Here is a 25548-nt window from a genome sequence, read left to right as displayed (position 1 = left end):
CTCTCATTGGATATTCTGAAGCTTTCTGTTATTTGGGACAGAACTTTGTTCTCTCTCCTTCCCTCTCCCTCTGCCTCTCTCTCTCTCTCCGTCTGCCTCTCTCTCTCTCTCCGTCTTCCTCTCTCTCTCTCTCCCTCTGCCTCTCTCTCTCTCTCTCTCCCTCTCTCTCTCTCTCCCTCTGCCTCTCTCTCTCTCTCTCCCTCTGCCTCTCTCTCTCTCCCTCTGCCTCTCTCTCTCTCCCTCTGCCTCTCTCTCTCTCTCCCTCTGCCTCTCTCTCTCTCTCTCTCTCCCTCTGCCTCTCTCTCTCTCTCTCTCCCTCTCCCTCTCTCTCTCTCTCCCTCTGCCTCTCTCTCTCTCTCCCTCTGCCTCTCTCTCTCTCTCCCTCTGCCTCTCTCTCTCTGCCTCTCTCTCTCTCTCTCTCTCTCTCTGCCCCCCTCTCTCTCTCTCTGCCCCCCTCTCTCTCTCTGCCCCCCTCTCTCTCTCTGCCCCTCTCTTTCTCTCTGCCTCTCTCTCTCTCTGCACCTCTCTCTCTCTCTGCCCCTCTCTCTCTCCCTGCCTCTCTCTCTCTCTCTCTCTCTGCCCCTCTCTCTCTCTCTCTCTCTGCCCCTCTCTCTCCCTCTCTCTGCCCCTCTCTCTCTCTCTCTCTGCCCCTCTCTCTCTCTCTCTGCCCCTCTCTCTCTCTCTGCCCCTCTCTCTCTCTCTGCCCCTCTCTCTCTCTCTCTCTGCCCCTCTCTCTCTCTCTCTCTCTGCCCCTCTCTTTCTCTCTCTCTGCCCCTCTCTCTCTCTCTGCCCCTCTCTCTCTCTCTCTCTGCCCCTCTCTCTCTCTCTCTCTCTGCCCCTCTCTTTCTCTCTCTCTGCCCCTCTCTCTCTCTCTCTCGCTGCCTCCCTCTCGCTGCCTCCCTCTCGCTGCCTCCCTCTCGCTGCCTCCCTCTCACTGCCTCCCTCTCGCTGCCTGCCTCTCGCTGCCTCCCTTGTCCTTACCTGATGGCAGGCATCAGCGTGTTCCATGCTGGAGCACCACCTATTGGCCCTCCAGGTGGGAAAGTCTGCCTGCCACCCTTAATTGGATAATGAGCACTCCATCTGGCCGCCTATCGGTCAGCCTGGGCAAAATCAATTTGGAGTGACTGTTCCCAACACGATGTGGGGTTGGGACCCCTCTTTCACCCTGACACTGGGGTTCTGACCCAAAACGCAAAATCTTGCAGATTTTATTGTTGGTGAGTTCACTCCTTCCTTGGCATAAATTAGCTTCACCTTCAGACTATTATCTCCGAGTGTGTGCTACTGTCATCATAATGGTCCTTCCTGACTCCATTTTAATCCATTCTGCTAGGGATACATAATCAGGATGCTGAGCGGTGCAATTTCTGGAGAAGCCTGAGCACTTTTCCAGGAAGCCCTCGCTGAATATTTTAGTCAAGATGCAGTGTAAAGCTCTCGTGCTCTGGTGGAGAGCCTGTGCAGGACTAAATGCCAGATTTTAAACTCGCCCTACTCTGTTCCTCCTCTTGTGTAGAGTCTGTATAGTCGTACACCTCCAGATCGCTCAGTGATAAGTTTAAGTTTGGGTGGGACACCAAGAGGTGTCAACACAAAGAACAAAAGTAGCAGGCAGAGTACGGAATATACTCAACCAGCTCAGATTTGCAAAACCCCAAAGTTAAATGTCTACTGGTTAGATGCGATTCTGTGATTGGACAGCACTCCCTGAACAATCCTGAGTGTGCTAATAGCTACACTAACAACCAATGTAAGATAAATCAGTCGAGCTCATACAGTGGCTCATTTACATTCACTAGAAGTGGCACACATTCAAACACAGGGACCTGTTCTCTGCAAACAAAGGGAATGTGTTCAAGCCCTGCGCCTTGCTTTGAATTACGCAGTAGCCTATAGCTCCCCATTGCTTTCTCCATGGCAATGCTTAGAGGGGAGATGGTGCCATGGTGGTAATGTCATTGAACTAGTAATCCAGAGGCCCAGGCTAATGCTCTGGGTATACGGGTTCAAATCCCACCATCGCAGCTGGTGGAATTTAAATTCAATTTAATAAAATCAGGGATATAAAGCTTGTCTCAGTGATGAAACCATCACTGATTGTCGTAAAAACCCATCCAGTTCACTAATGCCCTTTAATGCCATCGTTACCTGGTCTGGCCTAAATGTGACTCCAGATCCACAGCAACGTGGTTGACTCTTAACTGCCCTCTGAAGTGGCCTAGAAAGCCACTCATTTCAATGACAATCAATCAGCATCCCTTTTTCCTATAGTATAAATTGTTATCTTTTTAAAATTCGTTCATGGGGTGTGGGCGTCGCTGGCTAAGCCAGCATTTATTGCCCATCCCTAATTGCCCTTGTTCCGAGGGCATTTTAAGAGTCAACCACATTAGTGAAGCAGATGGGTTTTTATGACCATTGACGATGGTTTCATGGCCATCATTCGACCTTTAATTCCAGATTTTATTGAATTCAACCCACCATGGCAGACGGTAGAATTTTCAAACCCAGGTCCCCAGAGCATTACCCTGGCTCTCTAGATTACCAGTCCAGTGACAACACCACTGCGCCATCACCTCCCCTAGATCGTCTGAAATTTGACATTCTTGCATTTTTCCTTGATGAGTGCAAAACGAAAAGTTTCGGCAACAGGTCTCCCTTCTCAGCGAATTCAAGTTCTGTCCTACCGAGCGATTGAAAGAACAATTTCTGTATTTCAGATACAGCTGATACCTCTCATTAATCTCTGCATCACCGCAGCAGAGCTGCTGCCAAGGTTGTTTGTGAAGTCAGGAACTTGTGCAGTTGTGATTCACAGCTCCAGTTTGCCCCTTCCCTGTGGGGAAAGCATGCCCTTTTGAAAGCTTAGCTATGATTGGGAATTTGCACCATGTATAACCTGCCTCCCACCACTCTCAGCCAGATTGAAAAAGCTCTTTAAATCATCATTGAATGGCTTCCTATTGTCAGAGGCGGTGTGATTTGGCATACATTGCCAACTGAGTAACTGTTTCCATTTGACATTTAGGCTGATATATTGAAAGTTTAAGGATATTAAGGGAAGCAGGTTAGGGTGAGTAGGAACTTTTTCTGCTGGGAGCCTAGGACTAAGGGACATCATCAAAACTTAGAGCCAGATCATACAGGAGTGCAATTAGGAAAGATGTCTGCTTGCAAATGACTGTAGAAGTTTGAAGCTCTCTCTCTCACAAGTGGAAACTGATGCTAGATCTGTTGTACATTTTAAATCTGAGAATGAATTATATTTGCTGCCCAAAGTTGTTAAGTGATATGGGGCAAAAGCAGGTATATAGAATTAGGTTGTGGATGAGCCATGATTTCATTGAATGGTGGAATCGGATCAAGGGGCTAAATGGTCTCCTCCAGTTCCTTATGTTCCTCGTGCATGTAATTGTTATTTTTCACTTTCTTTCCTATGTCACTCATTTTGGTATCCCTGGCCTTTAGTGGGACTCAGTCTGCCCATAAACCACTTTCTCCTCCTGAGGTAGGGGAGTGAAGGAGCATCAATTCAAGCATCTTTCCCTTCCAGCTCTGCACAGCCAATGCTGGTCCCTGGTGTGATTTATGCATTATCCTCCTTTGTTAAGTACAGAGGGCAAATCTTTTGATTTGGATGGAGGTCCGGTGTGCAGTGAGAAACCTGGTTACAGTGACTGTATTCTGCTTTTACTGAAGAACAAGGTTGCTTTTTTTTTTTCTGAAGCTGTGTCATCTCAGAATTCTGTAGAAACAATTCAAAAATACTTATTTCCTTTTGATTCACCTCTATCAGTTGTTTGAAAATTCTGGTTCTGCGTTGGACATTGCTTCTGTATATATAAAAAACAAAATACTTGTGAATAAACCAATTTGGCCTGTCTGACGTGGCTGATGTTATCTGTCTACTGAAGTGAGCTGAGATGTCATGGAATGCTGTGCAGCATCGATTGGCGAGTTTATAATAAATGGAATATTGTGCATCCAGTGCTATTCCATGCCCCATCCACCAAATGCATCAAAGTCAGATTCTACAAGAAAAAAAAGTATTTCTGTTTCTGTAACATCTTTCATGACCTCCAGATGACCAAAGCACTTCACAGCCAGGAAGTACTCCTGAGGTGTAGCCATTGTTGTAATGTAGCTCAGGGGGAGTTCAAGAAAGATGTAATTGAGAGAAAGGGAGAGAGGTGTAAAAGAAGGAACAAAATAAAAATAGAACTTTTAATAAAAAAAATCTCCAACACAAATTAAATTCTGAGGCATTGAGACTCCATACATGTAAAACTAAATTTTCAGGGCCAGAGAGGTTGTTTGGAAATAATTACACCATTGACAATTCATTGACACCTGAATGCACCAGCTATAACTTTTTCACGATTGTTTAGTGTAACAACTTCACGCTGCTGTATGTGTTTCAATGGCAAGTCTCATTGAACTTCCTGTATATTGAAGCTTCTAGAGGAGTGCGTAACTCTGTGTTTAATTTTGCTTGTGTGGTTGCTGTCCCATTTTCTGTTCAATAACAGTGAGCCTCACCATTATTTCTACAGCAAAGTGCAGGCCAATAGTCCAACATGTGCAACAAAGTAATAACCATTAAGCTGTTCCTCCATCCCATTGAGCCCTCTATTTTTACAACACGTTAGCTCAGTCTTTGTTTCTGATGCAGACCCGATCGCAGCTAGCAGCCTGTCAGAAGATTCCCTCGAAGGAACATTCACCAGCACATTGAAATTTCATTAGGCATTAATCGGATGCAGACTCTCATTTGCCTGAACTCAAAGTAATTTTACATTAATCCAAGATCTTCTTTAACAGTGCGGCTCTTGCCTGCTGTCACTAATCACTTTGCCCGCGTATTAGATCCTTTTCTTGACAAAAGGGTCTTATTGTTTCTTAAACAAAAACAGAAAACGCTGGAAAAACTCAGCAGGTCTAACAGCATCTGTGGAGAGAGAAACAGAGTTCATGTTTCGAGTCCGGATGACTCTTCAAGAGTCCCACTCTACTCTTCGAGAGCCATACGGACTCGAAACGTTAACTCTGTGAAATCGTGCACTGTTGCATGCGGAAGGCAGTTTCCCAGCTGCTCCTGGGCCCGCCCAACGATTCAGAAATCCTGCCCAGGGTAACATTATCCTTCATCTTCTAAGGGTGCTAACTGGCAAAAAAAAACAACACACACTTAGAACAGGCCCTTGAATTTGTAGTCACGAAGCAGTGCAATAAATGTAATTATTTTTTGTATATATTTCAGTTTCCCATTAGCATTTCCACTGCCCTTTACAACATTTGGAATGATGCACAATTCAGGGTACGACAAGTCCCTTTTAAAGAGCCTTTGTGCTCCTGTTAGAGAGGCACATAATTGTCCTAAGAGCTCAGCTATTTGATTACTGCATTTTTATTTTTTTTTTGCTAAGATGAACACTTCAGTTTTTTCAAACAATTCACCATGATTTCAGTGTTGCTAGAAACGCTGCTTTAGTTCCTGCGATGCCTCACGTGGTGAAGTGGTTGTGCAACTCCACCACCGAGACCAGAGGGGCTCGGGCTTTACTACCAGTCAGTGCGAGGCTAAGTCATCTCAGCCAGGGATTCCCCACCGTTATCTCTGCAGTTCAGGGTTAATTAGAGCAATCGGCCAGAGATTCTGCTCCTGACGGCTACTCAACGTTTCGATGCTTCCCCAGTGAAAAGCAGGTACCGGGCGAAGGTAGCATCAGCCTGGCTGTGATGTCACCAACACAGCCAAACCTGCAGCTGCGCACCGCTTAATAGGTGAGGAGTAACCAGCTGGATGAAAAAAGATAGGTTTGCATTTTTATAGCACCTGTCACCTCCTCAGCAGGTCCCAAAGCACTTTACAGCCAATGAAGTGTAGTCACTGTTATAATGTCGCCACTTAGTGCACAGCAAGATCCCACACACAAAAAAAAACAACAATGAGATGATGATCACAATCCGTTTTAGTGATGCAGAACTCCAGAGATAATTTCCCTGTTCTTTTACAAACAGTGCCATGGGATCTTTCACTACTACCAGTGAGGGCTGATGGGGCTTGGGTTTAACGTCTCACCCAGGAGACAGAGCCTCCAACAGTGCAGCACTCCCTTAGTACTGCACTGCAGCATTAGATTCACTTTTGTACTCGAGTCCAACTTCAGGAAGCCACAATTTTCTGACAAGAGTGCGACCAAGAGAGCCACGGTTGATGCAACACTGAAGAGTGCTTAGCCGCATGGAACCATACCCGAGCCACAGCCACAGTGTGAGGAAAAGGTGGGGGGAGGTGCATGGGGCTGCTGGAGATGGGGGTGGGAGGCAGAAAGGCTGGGTAGACTGAGAGGGGGAAGAGAAAACATGCAGTATCATCAGATCAGAATAAAAAACACATGATACAGCCTGTTTGGCCCTACCTGACACTGGAATTGATTACAATAATGCAGTGTGCAAGGGGAACAAACCTTCTGACACGCACGGTTTCACAGACATGGAACATCCTGCTAGACATTGTGGAAGGAGATCTAAGAGCGTATTTAAACAGAGAAGAATAAACATTTGAAAAATACACCTTTTAAAAGGATAACAAAGAGACCTTGTGGCGCAGTGGGTGGCGCCCCTGTCTCTGAGCCAGAAGATCCGGGTTCAAGTCCCACTCCAGGATTTGATGACCAAGGAAGGTGCATTCATAATGCAGCCAAACAGGTTGAGCACCAACTTGTAAATCCTTCCAACGCACGCAGGCAGGGAGAGTGCGAAAGACTCCTGGTCAGACGTGTGGCAGAAAGAAAGTTTGACTACATCACGCATGTGAAAGTGTATGTTGCCACAGCAACACAGGCCCCTTGGAGGTGGGGTTTGCGGTTGGTGCCGACGGCATGGGTATCAATCCCCGTCCCAGCTGGGGTGGGTTTGGGACCCGCCTCCCTGCCCCACCTGTGGTGGAGGTCGTGGAGCTGCAGGTTGGACTGAAGTTCAGGCAGAGAACTGAAGAAGAAAGGGACTGAATGGATCATTCTTTTAGCGAGCTGGCTTGGTGGGATTGGATGTTTGCTCACCTTTTTTGTGCTGCAATATTCCAAGATTCCACAACAAGAATTTTTTTATTCTCTCTTGAGATGTTGGCATTTTCTGCAAAGCCACCATTCGTCGCCCATCCCTAATTGCCCTTGAACTGAGTGGCTTGCTAGGCCATTTCAGAGGGCAGTTAAGGGTCAACCACGTGAGAGAGTCTGGAGTCACATCTAGGATGGGTTTTTATGACGACCGATGGTCACCATTACTGAAACTAGCTTTCAGTTCTGGATTTATTCATTGATTGGATTTAAATTCCACCAGCTGCAATGAACCCCTGTCTCCCAGAGCATTAGCCTGGGCTTCCAGCTAAATACTTCAGCTTGCATTAAAAATCCCCTTGAAACTAACCTGCAGTACACCTGAATTAAAGGTAACCGTTCATACCAAGCATTTTAACATGCAAGCCTCATTTAAATCATGCGCCGGGATAGCGTGTGCTGAAAGCTCCCTGAAGGTAGGGACCTGCCTGAGGGAGCTGAAGACGTCTAAAATCCAAAATAAAGCTTTCGAAAATCTGAAAACAAACAAATCCCCACATAAGACTCACTCACAAGAACCACCCCCGTGGATCAGGTTTCCTAAAAAAAAAATCCAAAGGCCGCCTGGCTGATTCGTCCACCCGCCAACCGTGAGGTTGGACGGGCAACGAAAGATAGCTTTAAATTAATCGATTAATAGGCTTGTTCATTGTTGACAGACGTGCTGCCAACTCTCTCTCACATGCCTGTGAGACGACGTCGCCCACGGCCATCACGTGCTACTTAATGCCCGATCAGGTCGGGCACGCGCCCGCCTGCGGGGCATAAAACCCTGCCCCCCCCCCCAAACAAATCTGATTTGTACTGCATTTTTCTGGTTTGTATAGTTTGGGCATAGCCATTGAACTTAATGTTCCTCTCTCCAGTTCAATGGATGATCCCACCGCCCCTTGTCCCCCAAGGGGAAGCCACGCTATCAGAGGGCACAGGTTGACGATAAGAGTTGTTAACATGGTAGCTCTGAAACTCTAACCTGGGCTCCCTGCGTGGGGCTTTCCTACTAAGAGTGTGGAAACCCCACTTCAGTCAGGTTGTCAGACCTCCAGGGTTACCTTGGAATCTCCAAGAATTAAAAATTAATTTGCAGGCAGTAAATCTCCTGAAATATGTTCAGCCAGAGTTGGCAACCCTACCCAATCGGAGAGAGTACCTCTCTTGCCTTCCACATCTTTAGTTTAGAATATTAACATCTTCCTAGCTCTCTGTGTGCTATAAAGTTCCAAGATGTTTAATAAGTTATAGCAACGAAAATAGGGTGATAAAAAGTTTTTCTTGCATAAAGATCGATTTTTTAATACATTTCCAAGTGCATTCTTTGCTTTAGTGAGTATCAATACATTATTGATTTGTTAGTCACTATGGAAATGAATTATTGACAGAAAAGTTCCATTGGATGCCAGTCCGTTCCTGATTAAACAGTCACGGCTATCCATTGCTGTGAGGCATAAAGTATTTAATAACACCTTCAGTCTAATTTAAGCAGATCTTTCCCTTCTTTAATATGGATTTAATAATTAACAATGTAGCACCCTCTTTTTTTCTTTTTTAAATAAAACATGGACCTCTATATTTAACAGGCTCTCATTTCGTACTTTAGGCTCAAAGATCTAGTAAGTGAGGGATGACGGGGGGATGGGTTGCATAAACTTGCATTGACGACACGTGAAATTGGTTCTTTCATTAAGCAGACATTAATCTGTGCAGCTAAATATAGACGCGATGAAGCCCATTATCCAATTATTTTTGTCTCGCTTTCCCCAGCGCAATTTTTCAATTTAAAATCCCGAGGCTGCTATTTCTGGCACCACATTATTCAAGCCTGCCTTGGAGCCTTGTACTGGGAGTGACAATATTTTGCACAAGTGATAATAAATTGCCTGCTGCCGCCATTTTAGTCGAGAGGGCATTTATCTTCATTTTGGTAGCAGTTTGGCAAGATGTTTGTTCTCGTCCCGCGGTACATTACCCAAGTGTTATTAGGCCTAATTTAGCAGGTTAGGGTCAGACATCATTCAGTGCCGGAGTAAAGACTGGAGTGCGAGTACTTTCATGTGGCGTTCGCAAGAGAATCAGGCGCTGAACAATAATGAGCCACGGCAGATTAATTTAATTCACAAAATTTATTGAATGAAAATGGAACAAGATGGGAAGGAGAATTAATAGACACTTCTAATAAATTTTATACAAACTTGATGGACCCTCCATTTGTTGCAGCCAGTTTGCTGGAGCTGACCTTTTGAATAAAGCCATATCATTATGTGCAACTCCAACACTTGCAAAGGTCAGTCAAGCTTTAATGACCAACAAGCATTTAGCATGGATTAAAGTCACAGTGCCTCTTTTTTTTTGCTGGCTTTATGCTATAAATCTTGCTTGAAAACAAAATTGCAAGTAACTACCAGAAGCTAGTGGTATAGCATTGTCAGCAGTGACTCAGCTGTTAGTCACCCCTGAGTTAGAAAGTTTGAGAGTTCAAGTCCCACTCCAGTGCTCGACTTAAAATCGAACTTAATCGTACGGAGGGAGTACTGCACTGTCAGCTGATGCCATCTTTCAGACGAGATAAACTGGGGCCCCATCTGCTCTCTGGGATGGATGGTAAAAGATCCCATGCCATTTTGAAGAGTGGGGAGTGCTTCCTGGTATCCCTCAATCAATACCATTCAAAAAAATTACCTTGTCGCTGCTTGTGGGACATCCTGAGGTCTTGAAAGACCTTTGTTGAAAAACCTGAGGTAGGAACAATTAAGGCTGAACCTGTTGAAAAGGGAAGCCTCTCTATATTAGTAGTACGCCTTAAGAGACTGAAATGGCACTGCCTATTTTGTACTTCAAGAACAGGTTGCATAACTTCATGTCTGGGATTTTCTGTGCAGCAAACCTCTGGGAAGGGTGGGGGAAGCCACTCCCCCACAGGAAAGAAAGGAGAAGAGGGAAGATGAAGTTGTCAACTCACTCTCTTGTTATCCATCTTAAAGAATAGCCTTTAATGGAGTTTGTATATCGATTGGCCAGATAGATGGGGGACTGTCAATGGGCCAAGAAGAGGGGGAAAAGCGGCATTCTACACAGCAGGAGTAAAATGGGATAATGTTCTTTTTCTGTATTGGAATTTAAACAATGGAAAGCAATGGAGTGCAGTTTGGTACATAGACATTATGAATCTGCATCAGAACTTGGCTTGCAACCAATGGCAATCTTTAAAGTTTATATAAACACATTTTATAACTCAGCATGTCTCAAACATTGAATCATGTCTATTCAGTGAAATAGATTCTTGCAGAATACACCACACCAAGTGATGGTGAAATATCTGTCAAAGGCAGCCAGCTGAATACACACAATCCCATTCTGTCACTGTTAAATAAATGGCCTGCGTTGAATGATTTCCTTGCTTGTACCCTGTAAAAAGTGGCATAATGTAAAAGTGCCTTTGTCATCCTGTGCTTTTTTTTTTAAGACTGTATTTCTGTAATGTGAAAGCCTTGTGTCAGAAAATGGTATTGTTGTTCTGTAATTTTGCACTTCCATCAACAAAGCCTGCTGGTGGGGGTGGGGCGGGGGCAGTGGGAGGATGATGAGGGTGGGTCGGTGTAAGAGATGGATGTTATTCCCTCTCCCTTCCATAGGAAAGACCTGCCTCAGGATTTCCCCACAGTGGGATTGCTGAGGTCAGAAGCCAGCAACAAGGGGGTGTTTAAGGATGCCGATCAGCTTGCCATTTATCATTTGTCATTTATCCGTGTCCTGTCATGCTCTTAAACAATGCCCTAAAGGGTCTATTTTTCTTCACTGCAACTCTTTGGCATTTGCCATTTTTCATGACTTGTGGGACTATAAAGTTTTGTGTGGGTGTAACCATAATTTTAATGTAATAAACATTACAGCACTGTAAATACAAAGCATTGCCTGAAGGAGGGTGAATAACCAGAGCTGGGATGGTTTTTGACAAAAGCGTAGTTCTACTGGTTCAGCAGCGCTGGCTTTGCAAGGTACAAAAATCCAGCCTACCAAACCCTCGATTTATCCAAACATACTCAGCCTTGGCAATGCCATGTTTGTATTTGTTGTTGCATCAATGTTAGAACACAAGAGCATAGAAATTAGAGCTCGAATATGTCATTTGGCCACTTGAGCTTCCTCCGCCATTCAACAAGGTCAGAGCTGATCATCTACCTCAACTCCCGTACCGTTCCCATAGTCCCTTAATTCCCTTAGCAACCAAAAACCGATCAACCTCTGTCTTGAGTATTCTCAACAACTGAGCATCCACAGCTCTCTAGGCTAGCGAATTCACAACCCTTTTAAGTGGACAAGTTCCTCCTCATCTGAGTCCTAAATGGCTGACCCCTTATTGTGAGACTGTGACCCCATGTGCTAGATTTTCCCCAGCCAGGGAAAACATTTTATGTTGGTATTGCTGCTGGGTTCAACTGCCTTGATTTCACAAACCTGGCAGGCGGATTCTCAGCTCTACTCCCTCATTAGGCACAACGAGACCCTATGGTCGGTTCCAATACTGCCCTATAATAATGACCCTAATAGACCCAACACTCTGCTCTGATATATCTGAAGTATAAAAAGGAGAGAGTTATGCAGATTTCAGTATGGACAGCAGTGATATCCTGAGGTATGGGTGAGGCACACATTGTCTGTTTTGGCAGGAAGAATAAAAAAGAAGCTCATTATTATCTGAATGATAGATTGCAGAGCTCTGAGATTTGGAGGGATCTGGGTGTCCTAGTGCACGAATCACAAAAGGCTAGTATGCAGTTACAGCAATTAATTCGGAAAACTAATAGAATGTTATAATTTATTGTGAGGGGAATTGATTACAAAAGCAGGGAAGTTATGCTTCAGTCGTAGAGGGCACTGGTGAGACCATCTGGAGTACTGTGTACAGTACCAGTCTCCTTATTTAAGGAAGGATGTAAATGCGTTAGAAGTAGTTCAGAGAAGGTTTACTAGACCAATACCAGGAATGGGTGGGTTGTCTTATGAGGAAAGGCTGGACAGGTTAGGCTTGTATCCACTAGAATTTAGAAGAGTAAGAGTTGACTTAATTGAAACCTTTAAGATCCTGAGGGATCTTGACAAAGTGGATATGGAGAGGGTGTTTCCTCTTGTGGGAGAATCTAGAACTAGGGAACGCTGTTTAAAAATAAGGGGTCGCACATTTGAGACCGAGATGAGTAGAAATTTTTTTCTGAGGGCCGTGAGTCTTTGGAAGTCGAGGCACAGCTAGTTAGATTCTTGATTAAAAAGGGGATGAAATGTTATCGGGGGTAGGCAGGAATGTGGGGCTTAGGTTACAATCGGATCAACCATGATCTTATTGAATGGCGGAGCAGGTTCGAGGGGCCGAGTGGCCTACTCCTCCTCCAAATTTGCATGTTCGTATGTCCATTTGTGTAGAGATGCGATATACAATAGGGGGCTGGCTAGCTCAGTTGGCTGGATGGCTAGCATGTGGTTCTGAATAACGCCAACAGTGCAGGTTTGATTCCTATTCTGACTGAGGTAGAATTACGAGCTGCCTCTGAGAGTGGAAGGTAATGGCAAACCGCCATTGACAAAATCTGGCAAGGAAACAGGTCAGGGTGAAGCTGCAGCTGACGATCAGCCAAGGGCCTGCCTTCAGGCAGAGCACATGTGACATATCATGATGATATACAATAACTGGGCTGTGCAACGCAAGGAGTAATGCACCTAATTTGGGATTCATTCATATATGGTTGTCGATTCTTATGTTTTAGAATATTTATAAGCTTAGCCTATGATCTTGGCTATTGTACAGAACCTTGCATTCATGTTCAATGTGGGATTCTGTCATTACTGATACTATTTTCACCTTTTTTTTTACAGCAAACTCCCTAGCTGGGCTAGGGCTGTGGTACCTCGAATATTTTATATCACAGAAAAGGCCTGGAACTACTATCCTTATACTATCACAGGTAAGAAGCCTTTCCAATTATTGTTTTCCATTTGGAATTATCATTAAGATGGAAATTTTTGCCAAATGTGTTCCGACAGAGCAGCAATGCGTTGTGCATTTCCAGGATTCATAAGCCTGTGCGCTTCTGAACAGCACACAAGTACTCCTGTTTTATGTCGTTGAATTTGTGATTTGCATGCTCTCCCAATTTACCCTTTGGGTTCCTTTGCATCCCCTCTGCCTTTTGGGTATGAGGTGAAGCTCAAGACAAGAGGTGCACTGTTTCAGCAAGGAAGCAAACTAAAAAAGGACAAAGTATCTGGCATAGCTTGATATGCTGTGACAAGTGCAGTGAGTTTTGGCACTTACTGCGAACCATGCACTTAACTGCCTGGAACTTGTGCCTGCTCTTAAATAGCCCCCAATGCAATGAAAGCACAATTTTGTCAGGCCTGCTCAGTAATAAATGGGCTGCCGTGGTTAGGGTTCATTACCCAGTGTGATTCGGACTTGATGAGGATTGTTAAACTCGGGTAACCTGCGCAGAGGAATTTACCTGGAAAGAAAGCTAGAAGTTAAGATTTGTTATGGGACCTTTCACATCCTTGCAATGTCTCCAAGCACTTTGCAGCCAATAGCGTACTTATGAAACGCAGTCTTGGTTGCTCCCCAGGCAAACATGGGAGCTAGTTTGCGTGAATGGACCCACAGACAGTGAATGAAATGAAAGACTGGCTAAACTGTTTCAGTCAGTATTGGGTGAGGGAGAAATGTTGGCCAGGACTAGGCAGCATCTCTGATGGTGCAGTATTACTTCAGCATTGCACTGAAATGTGTCAGCTTAGATTTTTGCACTCAAGTCCTGGAGTGGGGTTTGAACCCACAACCTTCTGACACAGAGGCTGCAAGGGGTTGACTGACGCTTTCTTCCACTGAGGGGAGATAGTAATTCTCCACAGCTGCTGCCTGAGCCGCTTGGTGAATGGCAAGGGAGCAGTTCCTGATTCCTCTTACTGACCCCCCACCCATGGAGTTCCGCCTAGCAACTGGACTGAGAATAAACAGGCTCCATTTAAATTTGCCAAGGCTGGGTTTTGAAGAAAAAAAACCTCCTGGGTTAAACTGGAAAGGCACAGCCTTAAGCGCCCAGTGACGTTTTAAAGAGCTCCAGTGACCAGTGGTCTTGGCTGGCTTGTAGCACCTATCGGATCCTGAGAGGTATTGCTGAAAGTGTGGGTGGCTGGGTGGAGATGGAGGTTTTCAAGGGAGTCTTTGCAGCCCTGCCAATTTTTAATTCTACTGGTGATTAAAAGAAATATATTCCCTTTGTGCTGAGGAAAACGCATTTGGAACAGTGTCAAATTTCAGAATTGCTTGTGCGCTAAATGCCACAAAATCTGATTTGCAGCCTTTAATTTGGGTCACATGTTTGTTTTCCCTTTAACTCACACTACAGTCGACACTGGAGTGTGAAGAACGATTGTATTCTGTACCCTAGCTGCTGGAAAATGCAATGCTGTTCTTCCTAAGGACCTTGCTGCTAGGCAACAGCTTTTTGTTCTTGATTCATAAAAGACTGCAAAGTCCTTTAGGCACAGGATGAACTCACTTAAACCTATTTGCTCAAGCAGCTTATTTATTGGGCATGTTGATCGAAATTACCTTCTCAGGTAACTTTTAGAGGTGGTGTAGGCTTGAGATCGTTTTAATAATTTATTCTCTTTTTATTCCCCGCTCTTCCTCTTCATTGCCTCTCTTCCGTCCTGCGCAACTAGAATACACAGTGAGTACTCTCAGGTTTTATATTCTGTGCATAGATAAATAAGTAATGTAGCATGTAATGGGTATGACGGATGCAACAAATATCCAGTAAAAAGGAGCCACGCCCCCCCACTGCCATATTTATAGGTGACATGCAAAACTTACTTGGGGCCATCGCTCTCCTGAATAAGTTAGATAAGTTTCAACACAATACTGCCCACTTGTACCATTTAGCATGATATTTGATGAGAGAGTCATCTACATTTAATATGTTGGTGTGACCCATAGCATATCTCCTTAGAACAGAGATTATTAAAGGGAGATTTAATGGTAATGCACAAAATGTTAAGGGATTCGGGTGGCGCAGTGGTTAGCGCTGCTGCCTCCCAGCTCCAGGGACCCGGGTTTGATCCTGACCTCGGGTGATTCTCTGTGTGGAGTTTACACGTACTCCCTGTGTCTGTGTGTGGGTTTCCTCTGGGTGCCCTGGTTTCCTTGCACCGTCCAAAGACGTACTGCTCAGGTGGATTGGCTCTAGTAAACTGTCCCTCTATGTGTGCGCGCGCGCGTGTGAGTATGTGCCCTGTGATGGACTGGTCCCATACAGGGTGTACCCCGCCTAGCGCCCGCTGCCTGTCGGGATAGGCTCCGACTCCCTGCAACCCTGATTTGGATGAAGAGGTTCTGGAAAAGTGAGTGAAGTGAAAAAAGGAGAAATTATTTGTACTGGAAGTAGGGTTGGGAACTCGAAGGTGTTGGTTTTAAAATAATTGGCAGAAGAATCAGAAGTGAGATGAGGAAACACTTGTTTTCCACAGAGTTGTTCTGATTTGAATTGCAGTGTGGTGGAAGCAGATCCAACAGTAACTTTCAAAAGGGAGTCGGATAAATACTTGAGAAGGAAAATTTGCAGGGCTACAGGGAAAGAGCAGGGGAGTGGAGCTGTCTGATTAGCCCTTTGAAAGAGCTATAAGCTCAAGTGTGAAGGGTCAAATGGCCTCTGGTGCCTTATGATTCTATGATATCACTGCCTGATTGTACATTAGCTCCTGTGTTGTTGGTCCTTGCTACGCTATCCATGTGGTCAGCGTAGACCCAGTTAATCAGTTTTGAAACCTATCAGAGCGATTTAGTTCACAAGTAGCTTTCTAATTTGTGACTAAGGCCAACATGGTATTAATTGGAGAGGTTTATTATTGTCTTAAGCAAGACTACTAGGGGACCTCCTGCAACGTTGCTTTCATTCATGGTATCAGGGAATTTTAACCAATTGATCAATGCCGAACAGAAAGAGGTTTTGTTTTGTAGCTTGTTCATGGGCATTGCTGGCAAAGCCAGTGTCTATTGCCTCCCTCTAAATGCCCTTGGGAAGGTGAGCTGCTCTTTGAACTAATCATGCTGTTTACAGAAAAGGGTAAGGGGAAAAAACAGCTCGCTTATTAATTTTGCACATGTCCCAAGACTTTACCCACCCACCAATGCCAATTCATTTAGTTCTTCAAATCCAGTTGACCTATTCCTCCCTCCTGCTCTGGCTCCCTCCCACTCCCTCCCTCAGTGCCTCAAGCTACCCTCAGCCCCACCACCACTTGCAAGTTCCCCTCCAAGACACACACCGTCCTGACTCGGAACTATATCACCGTCCCTTCAGTGTCGCTGGGTCAAAATCCTGGAACTTCCTCCCTTGCAGCACTGTGGGTGCATCTAAACCACATGGACTGCAGTGGTTCAAAAATGCAGCTCACCTTCTCAAGGCATTTAGAATTGGGCAATAAATGCTGACTTTGTCAACAATGCCACATCCTATTAACAAGTTAGAAAAGAAACCTCTTTCTGTTTAGCATTGATCTGGCATTGGAAGCTAGTTAAAACTTCCTGATACTATGAATGAAAGCAACATTGAAGGAGATTCCCTAGTCTTGCTTAAGACAGCAATAAGCTTTCTACAATTAACACTATGTTAGCCTTAGTCACAAACTAGAAAGCACTGAATCTCCATAATCAGGTCAATCTCTTTCTCTCAATTAATGCAATTGCAGAAACTGCTGGTGAAGGTGTAGGTTACAGCAATAAATAACTTGCATTGGCAAACACATGAGGGAAATAATTTTATACTGAAAGATACCTTTTAAAAATAGTCTGCTGCACTTTTCATAAGTTCTTAGTGTTGCTTTTAGAAGTTTCTAGTGAAGGGATAACATGAAGCTTTGTGACCATTGGCACTGTAGATGCTCAGAGGATGTCTCCCCTCGTGGGGGAATCTACAACTAAGGGGCACAGTTTCAAGATAAGGGGTCCCCCATTTAAGACGGAGATGAGGAGGAATTTCTTCCCTGAGGATCGTTGGCGTTTCTCTTCCCCAACCAGCAGTGGAGGCTGGGTCACTGGATATATGCGAGGCGGAGTTAGACTTTTGATTGGTTGGGGAGATTATGGGGGCACAGGCAGGAAGGTGGAGTTAAGGCCACAATCTGATCAGCCAAGATCTTCTTGAATGGGGGAGCAGGCTCGAGGGGCCGATTGGCCTACTCCTCCTATTGTGGATGTTCTTGCGTGACAAAATGCATAGGATTAGATGCGCTGCAGGTGACATAGATCTCTTGTGTTTTAATGATATTGGGTACGTTCCTTTCATAAATATCTGTGACCATGATCATAAATATTAATGTCACAGGTCAATCATGGGTAACCGATTCCACTGTTTTACCAAGTATTGATGAAAGATTAATAGGTTAGTTCTGTCCGAAAATGGATGCCACATTAACTCGTTCCTTTATATATAGCAAGACCTCTCTGGCATCGCAGAAACTCCCAAGTCTTCATTCTTTAAACCCTTAGGATGAATGCCATTCATCACTAAGGACTTTAACTTTGAACCCTTTTTACTCTGTTTGAGTTATGTATCTCATTTATGGCAGTTGCCGATCCTGTCTGAATTATGACCAGCTATGGCGAGTATGTGTTTACCTAGTGAAGACCTGAAGGAATTAATCCATTTGGTGCACGTATTTTGAATTTATCCCCTATTTCAGCCTCGCTAGCATATTAGAGCTATGAACTGTCCCCATTTTGAAGAAATGATCTTTGAAATCGATTCTAAATAAACCTTAATGTTCTCTGAATTCCCAGACCATGATATTACTGAAATCTGATACAGCTATTCACTTGAATTAATACATAGAAAACCAACTTGTGCATAGAGTCGGAGATTGGCTTTCTAACCCAAGATTGAGTTAGAAAACTTATCACAATGTCAATTGCCACAAAAAGCTTCCCAGTAATTTAAAAACCCATATAGAATACTTATGAAGAAACATCATCCCAGTGCTTAACATTATCTTCTGGTGCATTTTCCATTTTGCTGTGAAGGTTATTCATTGTTGTAATCTGCTTCTTCACAGATGATCAGCCTCTATAATTACATTAATTGAGAGGTGGAGGTTAACCTAATTAAGGAGATTGGCTACTTTCTAATTTGTGAAACCGACACAGAGTCGACACAATGTTAATTGCCGAGGGCTCATTACTTGCTTCGGGCAGAATAGTCATCTCCATTTGTCTCCATCTTGCAACGTGGACTGGAGCGGGCTTGCTCTGAATGGAGATTGGCACAAGAGCTGGCCCACAATGTTAGAAGGTAGCTGGGCTAGTGTGGAGGAGTCTGGCGCTTAGATTGAAGGTACTGCCTGAGTGATCGTGTGGATCACTGGTTGTCTACACTGCATGCTGCTTTCAGCACGCAGCAACACCAATGATGCCCACGCTGAAGACATTGTTCATTTAGGTTGTAAACACAGCGGGGGACATCTCTCATGAATCCTTCCTTTTACTGCCAAGGGCACTTTGGAGTCCAGCTAATGGGTGATTGTCCCCGCAGGCTTTTTGTGGCTCCCCTGGCAAGCTGTGCCTCATAACACGCCATGACTGCGCTGCAGCAAACCCATTGCCTGGGGTCGGACCAGTTGTGGGCTCGAGGTTTCTGAGCCACCCACTTGTCCTATCCCTCCTCCTTCTGCTGAACCGCAAAGATATTAAGGCATGTGGAACCAAGGTAGATAAATGGACCATTGACCCACAATCTAATCGAATGGCTTAACAGGCTTGAGGGGCTGAATGGCCTACTCCTGTCCCTGTGGGCAGAATTTCCCCAGCCCCGGTTGGCGGTCATGGGGGTGGGTTGCTGGGGAAATAGGGAGCTGGATCAGGGCTGCTCCCCTTCGCATTCATTCCTGCTGCCGAGGAAGTTTCCCGGAGGCATGCCAGGATGCAGATTGCCCCCCTGCTGAACGGAGCCGGGCAGTCAATTTAAATAATTAAAGGCCCAAGTAGGGGGCAATTTAGAGGGCCCACCAGCAAAATGCTGCTGTCAGCTGGGAAGACTGGCATCTTAATGGTGGCATCCCCCCTGCGGAGGGTTGGAGGCCATTGGAGCTGAATGCCCAATTCCCTAATGAGGGAGCCACCGGCAGCAAAGGCCACACCCTAGGCCCAAGCACTGTTGCCAGAGGAATTTCCCTTTTTCCAAAGGGGCCTGCCTGCTCGACCCCTCGGAATTTATAGTTTAAATTTATGCCTCCGAGGGCGCCTCCATTGTGAGGTGCCCTTGAGGTCTCTTATGTACCTTAGCAGCGTCCTCCTCTCCCGGTGGGACTGCTGAGGCTCTAGAGATGCTGATTGGGCTGGGAGACCACTCGCCATCCTTAATAGGATGGTGAGCATGGAGCCAACCAATTAGGAGTCAGCTTCAGAAAAATAGCTCCCTCCAGTCAGGCTCCTGACGAGCGTGGGCTCAGGACACCCAGTTGTTGCCAACAGACAGTCCCAAAGCCCACGGGAGAAAGCCTTGCTTAATGTTTATACTCACCAACAGCCATTACAGCCAGAAACCCCCTGTGTGCTACTTGCTCCTTTTACTGATGCACTGGTGATAAATCATTAAACCATAAACACCCAATTTGATGACGAATTAAATGCTCATTTGAGTTGGCTGTGCAGCAACAGAAGTCCATCAATAATATGGTCTTCATTAATGACCTTGGCTAGGCCCTAATAAGCAAACATTAACCTTTTCCTGCTCCTTTCACTGGCTTCTTTGCTCCCTCTTTCAGAGGCAGTAAGAAGAATGGATCAATAATCCTTTGTACTTTAATCAGGCTTATTGGGAATTCAGCAAGTCTGAGACTGGACAAGGATCCTTTTCTAACTATAGTTCATCAGCAATGTGGCTAGGTAGCTGATCTGACTAGATCATCACAGCCCTACTAAATTCTATTCGAGGAAAAACAAACTAGACACATTCTCAGTGATTAGTTCCCATCATGTTCTACAGGACAACTAATGTGACAATTCAGTAGCTTCAAAATGTATTCCAACAATAGCAGCAACATCCCTAATTTAAATAAAAACATGGCCAAGGGCTAACTGTGCTAAACATTCATGAACAATTCTTGAGTTTGTTTAATTTTGAAATATGTTTCTCCACTTTCCTCACCAAAATATTCAGTTCAGTTTGCGCTTATCCATTGAGTCGAGTTTTTCCCTCCGATATCTACAGTTATCTCTGGTGTTCCTCCTTCTCCTCCTCCTCCTCCTCTCTTAGGCAGTCCCTTGGGATTGAGGATGACTTGCTTCCATTCTGGTTCAATGGGTTCTGAAATGGCTGATAAGCCCAATGTGCGATCTGCAGACTCTGCCACATGTGGGGCGGGTGCTGCTTGAAGGTTTGGGTAGATAGGCTGTTTGGAGGTTTGTGCCTCGGCTTTGCCTTTGCATGTTCCCGACCGAGTTTCTTGATGTGTTTGGTACCTTCCCAAATGAGCCTTCCCTATTTTCAGTTGGTCACACGCCTGGATCTCCCATAAGTTGGCGGGTATGGTTTGACCTCTTCAGGAGTTTTTTGAGGACACTTGTCATAGAGGGAATGCAGTGAAGGTTCACCAGACTGATCCCTGGGATGGCAGGATTGTCGTATGAGGAGGGATTGGGCCAACTAGGCCTGTATTCACTGGAGTTTAGAATAATGAGAGGGGATCTCATTGAAACGTATAAAATTCTGATAAGGATGGACAAACTGGATGCAGGGATGATGTTTCCTCTGGCTGGGGGGTGGGATCTAAAACAAGGGGTCACAGCCTCAGGATATGGGGGTAGGCCATTTAGGACTGAGATGAGGAGAAACTTCTTCACTCAGTAGGTGAACCTGTGGAATTCCCTACCACAGAGGGCTATGGAGGGCAAGTCCCTGGACATATTTAAGAAGGAAATAGATAGATTTCTAAAGGCATGAGGGGGTATGGAGAGAGAGCAGGAGTATGGCGTTGAGATAGAGGATCAGCCATGATCATTTGAATGGCGGAGCAGGCTCGAAGAGCCGAATGACCTACTCCTGCTCCTACTTTCCATGTTTCAATCATTGCCCAATCAGTTAGACATAAGCAGTTTGCAATTGGAAAGAGGCTCATTTGAAGATTGATTAGGATGGAAGTTTGACGTCACCCACGTGGGGAAATCCTGTTTACAGCCTACATAGGGGGGGTGATATTTCTCCATGGAGGGAATGGAATGGCCAGGTTGCTCATGGGTGGGTAAAGAACCAATGATCAAGCTCTTGAGGACGAGTGTCCTGCTCTCGAACGTTGATTATAAGATGGGCGCCAGGGGAAGAGCAAAACTACTGTTGGAGAAAAATGTAGTCTACTCGTCATAGCTGAATAGTGAAATATTATCTACTTCTCTCTCATTAATAATATGCAGGAAAATGCCTGAAGGAATTCATTATTTGTCTCAGTGATGGAAAGCATTGTCACAGCTTCATTGCAAAATAAATTCACATACTCTCGGTGAGAGATTGTTGGCGTTGAGAGTCGATCACATTGATACCTCCGTTTTGAGCCAAAGACAAGGTATAAATGGAAGACTCATTTTTTATATATAACTGACATTCATCAAGTGTAGGTCTCGTATTGAAGTCACTTCTGTTGACCAGCCAAGAGTACAGTAAAGAGTTCTAGGTGATCTGCTAATGTGAAGCTCTTTGGCTGCCTTAGATGTATCATGTCGTACACGGGTGCTACAATTATAGCCTTCTTTAAAAGAGACAAATCAGAAAAAGGAGAGGGGAAGATAATTCCTTTAAAAAAGGAAACAAAAAATCACTTATGTTGAGATTAGGTTTTCACTGGCTTGGTAAGTTTCTATTACTTCAAATTTCTGTGAGAGTTATGGTTTGGTCGCTTCATCTCCCGTACAGGTATCCTCTGTTTAAAGCGTGTTCTAAGAGCACGTTTTGTTTTAACATGGTTGGTAGATTAGGGATGTTCCTTGAATAGCACTGCTACCATTTTCATTTTATTGTGGTTACTGAGTATGTTCAGATTATTTTAAAAACAGCTCCCTGCACCCCTCCCACTCCCCGTGTCCCTCCCGCTCCCCGCCACTCTCCGGTGTTCCCACTCGCTGCCTCTCTCTAATGCCCCCGCTTGCCACTCCTCTCCCATTCCCCGCCTCTCCCCGACGCTCCTGCTTGCTGCTTCCCTCCCACTCGTTGACCCTCCCACTTGCGGCCTCTCCCCGACCATCCCGCTTGCCAACCCTCCTGCTTGCCACCTCCCTCCCTGATCTTCAACACCCCTTTGTTCCATTCAACCGCTCCCCTTGCTCCCTCGCTCGCTTCCCCCCCAGCTGGCCGCCCTTCTCCCGGGCCCTCACTCACCCCAAGGGTTTGGGAGAGGGAAGCGGTGAGCAAGAAGGAGGAGAGGAAAGCGGCATGCGGGAAGGTCGGTGAGCGGGAGAGGTGGTGAGCGGGAGAGGTGGTGAGCGGGACGGTCGGTGAGCGGGACGGTCGGTGAGCGGGAGAGACGGTGAGCGGGAGAGGCGGTGAGCGGGAGAGGCGGTGAGCGGGAGAGGCGGTGAGCAGGAGAGGCGGTGAGCGGGAAGGCTGGGGATGGAAGCGGTGAGCTGGAGGTGCGACGAGTTGGAAGAGACGGCAAGTGGGAGGGTTTGGGGAGAGTGGGGAGAAGGGGTGAGCTGATGTAATTTGGAAGAGTGAGTTCTTAAGAGTTAGGAAGAGGATTTTTTGGCCAGTTAGGTTCAAGGCAGCCAATAGGCTTTTAATATAAAAATTACAAGTAAGCCACCTTTATTCATATGGGAAAGTGAGTTCCATTTCGCACGCTATTTAAAGGAGGGATAGCTGTAATTGGAGATGATTCCTGCTATGGAATGGGCCAGTTGATGCTTTTTTTTTTTGCATTCGGCTGGAAGCTACTGACAGAGCAAATCTCAGCAAAGGTGGAAGATTGATTTTTCGCACATTCAGTGATTTCACTTTCTACCTTTAAAAAAAATTTTTTTTTTTTTTTGTCTTTTGCACCATTAGACTGAACCAGCAGTTATTTTAACTACTTAGCAAGTCTGAAATATGTGTCATTTGCATGAGTTGAGAGTAAAAATGCCAAAATCAAACAATCAGTGTAGCACCAGTAGGTAAGAGGTGTCTTCCTTCCCGTTGTTCTCAGTGGTTCTGTTGTCCCACATCTCAGATACCGACAGAGGAGATGGTTTTCCCTCCTCCTCTTGCTGCCAGTGTTAGACTCGCTCCTGAATTGAAAGAAAGAAAGACTTGCATTGATATAGGGCCTTTCACAACCTCAGGACACCCCAAAGCGCTTTTCAGCTAATGAAGCACTTTTGAAGCATAGTCACAGTTGTAATGTCGGAAACACAGCAGCCAATTTGCACACAGAAAGCTCCCATAAACAGCAATGTGATCATGGCAAGATGATCTATTTTAACGATGTTACTTGAGGAATAAATATTGGCCAGGATGCCAGGAGAACTCGCCTGCTCTTCTTGGATAGAGCTGTGAGATATTCTACATTCAGCTGCCAGGGTAGACGGGGCCCCAGTTTAACTTGTCATCCAAAAGCTTATGCTAACTATGTGCTTGATTGGCATGTTTAGGACAGCATAGTGACATCTTGTTCATATTGGGGCTTTCCTTCCCTCTTGAGCTGTGACTTTAACAAGCATCTGTTTAGAATGAAAGCTCTCCGGTACTATTAAACTATTCACGTTGATGTGCGGTGCACCGAATATCCTGTGAAGTGACAGGATGGGTGCTCATCATCACATACAAAACATGATCTTGGATCTCAGCCTGGCCTTCCGGGTGAAGGGGCAGGTGGAGGAAAATTGGAGAATGGATCACCCCAGAGAGTTTTCCATCCCCACCAAGCAACTAAACTCTCCAAGTGAGGCTTGTGTTCGCCAAGTTCCCGGGTAATGCAATCTCCACCAAGGAAAGAAGAACATTTGTACAGGAAATGGGAAAAAAAAGACGATACAACATGCCAGAGACCTGCCAGCGGTTCCCTCAAGGGTGGGGTGTAGTGGGGAAAAACTGTACTTAAAAAAAAAAGGTTCCTCTAAATGTCTTCTACATTACAACAGTGACTAAACTTCAGGAAAGTACTTCATTGACTGTAAAGCGCTTTGGGACGTCCTAAGGTTGTGAAAGGCGCTATACAAATGCAAGTCTGCCTGTTCAAAAGGGCCAAAGAAGGAACCGAAATCTCACTGGTGAAGATAAACATCTGAGCAGCCAGCTCAGGAAGAGTAGTTGAACCTCGAGTGCTTTTTGGCTAACTGTGCGCTTGACTGTTCTCTCAGCACTCAAACTGTGTGTGACCGTGGAGAGGGTTTAAAAAAATTTGGTTAATTTGGATGGTGCAGCAGATCAGAACATTGTCTATTCACCTCTAGCACAGCTATCAGTCTTTTTATTAGCATTCCATTACAGCCTATGTGTAAAATGTTTCTACAATTTCCACTTGAGCTGTTTGAAAAAACCTGGTAGATACGAACGAACTTGTCATTGTTGGTGGCAGTGAGAGAGACACTTTGAGGGGCTGAAGTAATGAGAACCAAGCAGTTACATTATGAGGACAGGTTGCATAAACTTGTATTTCCTTGAATATGGAATATTTAAGTAGTGCATAATGTAATATGCAATTTAAGAGCACAGAGTGCACGAAGTTTAAAGAACAAGGTTCCTTTAATCCATTAGCATCAAAGCTGTATAAACTCTCAAGGAGCAAACTATTTCTATTGTATAGTCAAGGCCAATGCTCCAGATCTCTGCCCTATTCGTGGCCTCAGCTCCTCAACGCAGCGACTCACCAGCCTTGACCTGCTGCTCCAGCTCCTGGCTGCAGACCTGCGCGCCTCCTCTCTCCATGAGGCTCCTCAGACTCGGGTGCTGCCAGTCTGCCTGACTAGCTCCCCAATTCCCCATTCCTGGCTCTTGAGCCATCATCGAGGGCTTCAAGCTCCCCTATTGGTGGCCTTGGCTCCTGCCACACTGCCACTCACAAGGCCTAGATTTGTCCTTGCTGCTTTCTCCCTCACCCCATGGCACCTGGCTCCACCCCCTCAGCTTGCTAAAGGCACTGCTCCCTGCGCAGAGGGGCCGACCAGTTCCCCTGCTCGGGGCTCTTCCCCACCATTGCCACCTGCTGCCAGAAGCCTCACTACAATAACACGATTAAAGGACTTGACAGGGTAGATAGCGAGAAACTATTTCCCCTGATGGCAAAGGCAATAATGAGGGATGTAACCTTAAAATTACAGCTAGGCCATTCAGGGGTGATATTGGAAGCACTTGTTAAAAAATTCATTCACGGGATGTGGGCTTCGCTGGCTGGGCCAGCATTTATTGCCCATCCCTAG

The 25548-nt window shown here is 45.4% G+C and overlaps 1 protein-coding gene across 1 annotated transcript in view; it reads left to right on the top strand.

The window, feature by feature from the left end:
- The window catches only part of LOC144691008 (cytoplasmic phosphatidylinositol transfer protein 1-like), a 195973-nt gene that overhangs the window by 105162 nt on the left and 65263 nt on the right, over positions 1 to 25548 (top strand). The window contains exons 4-5 of the mRNA XM_078558986.1: positions 12990 to 13078; positions 14835 to 14842. Coding sequence (XP_078415112.1) covers positions 12990 to 13078; positions 14835 to 14842 — 97 coding nt within the window. The remainder of the gene's footprint in view (positions 1 to 12989; positions 13079 to 14834; positions 14843 to 25548) is intronic.

Source organism: Cetorhinus maximus, chromosome 15 (assembly GCF_964194155.1).
Source record: "Cetorhinus maximus chromosome 15, sCetMax3.hap1.1, whole genome shotgun sequence".
NCBI lineage: Eukaryota > Metazoa > Chordata > Chondrichthyes > Lamniformes > Cetorhinidae > Cetorhinus > Cetorhinus maximus.
The sequence above is the reverse complement of the archived record's forward strand: the minus strand, read 5'-3'. Positions and strand labels throughout refer to the sequence as shown.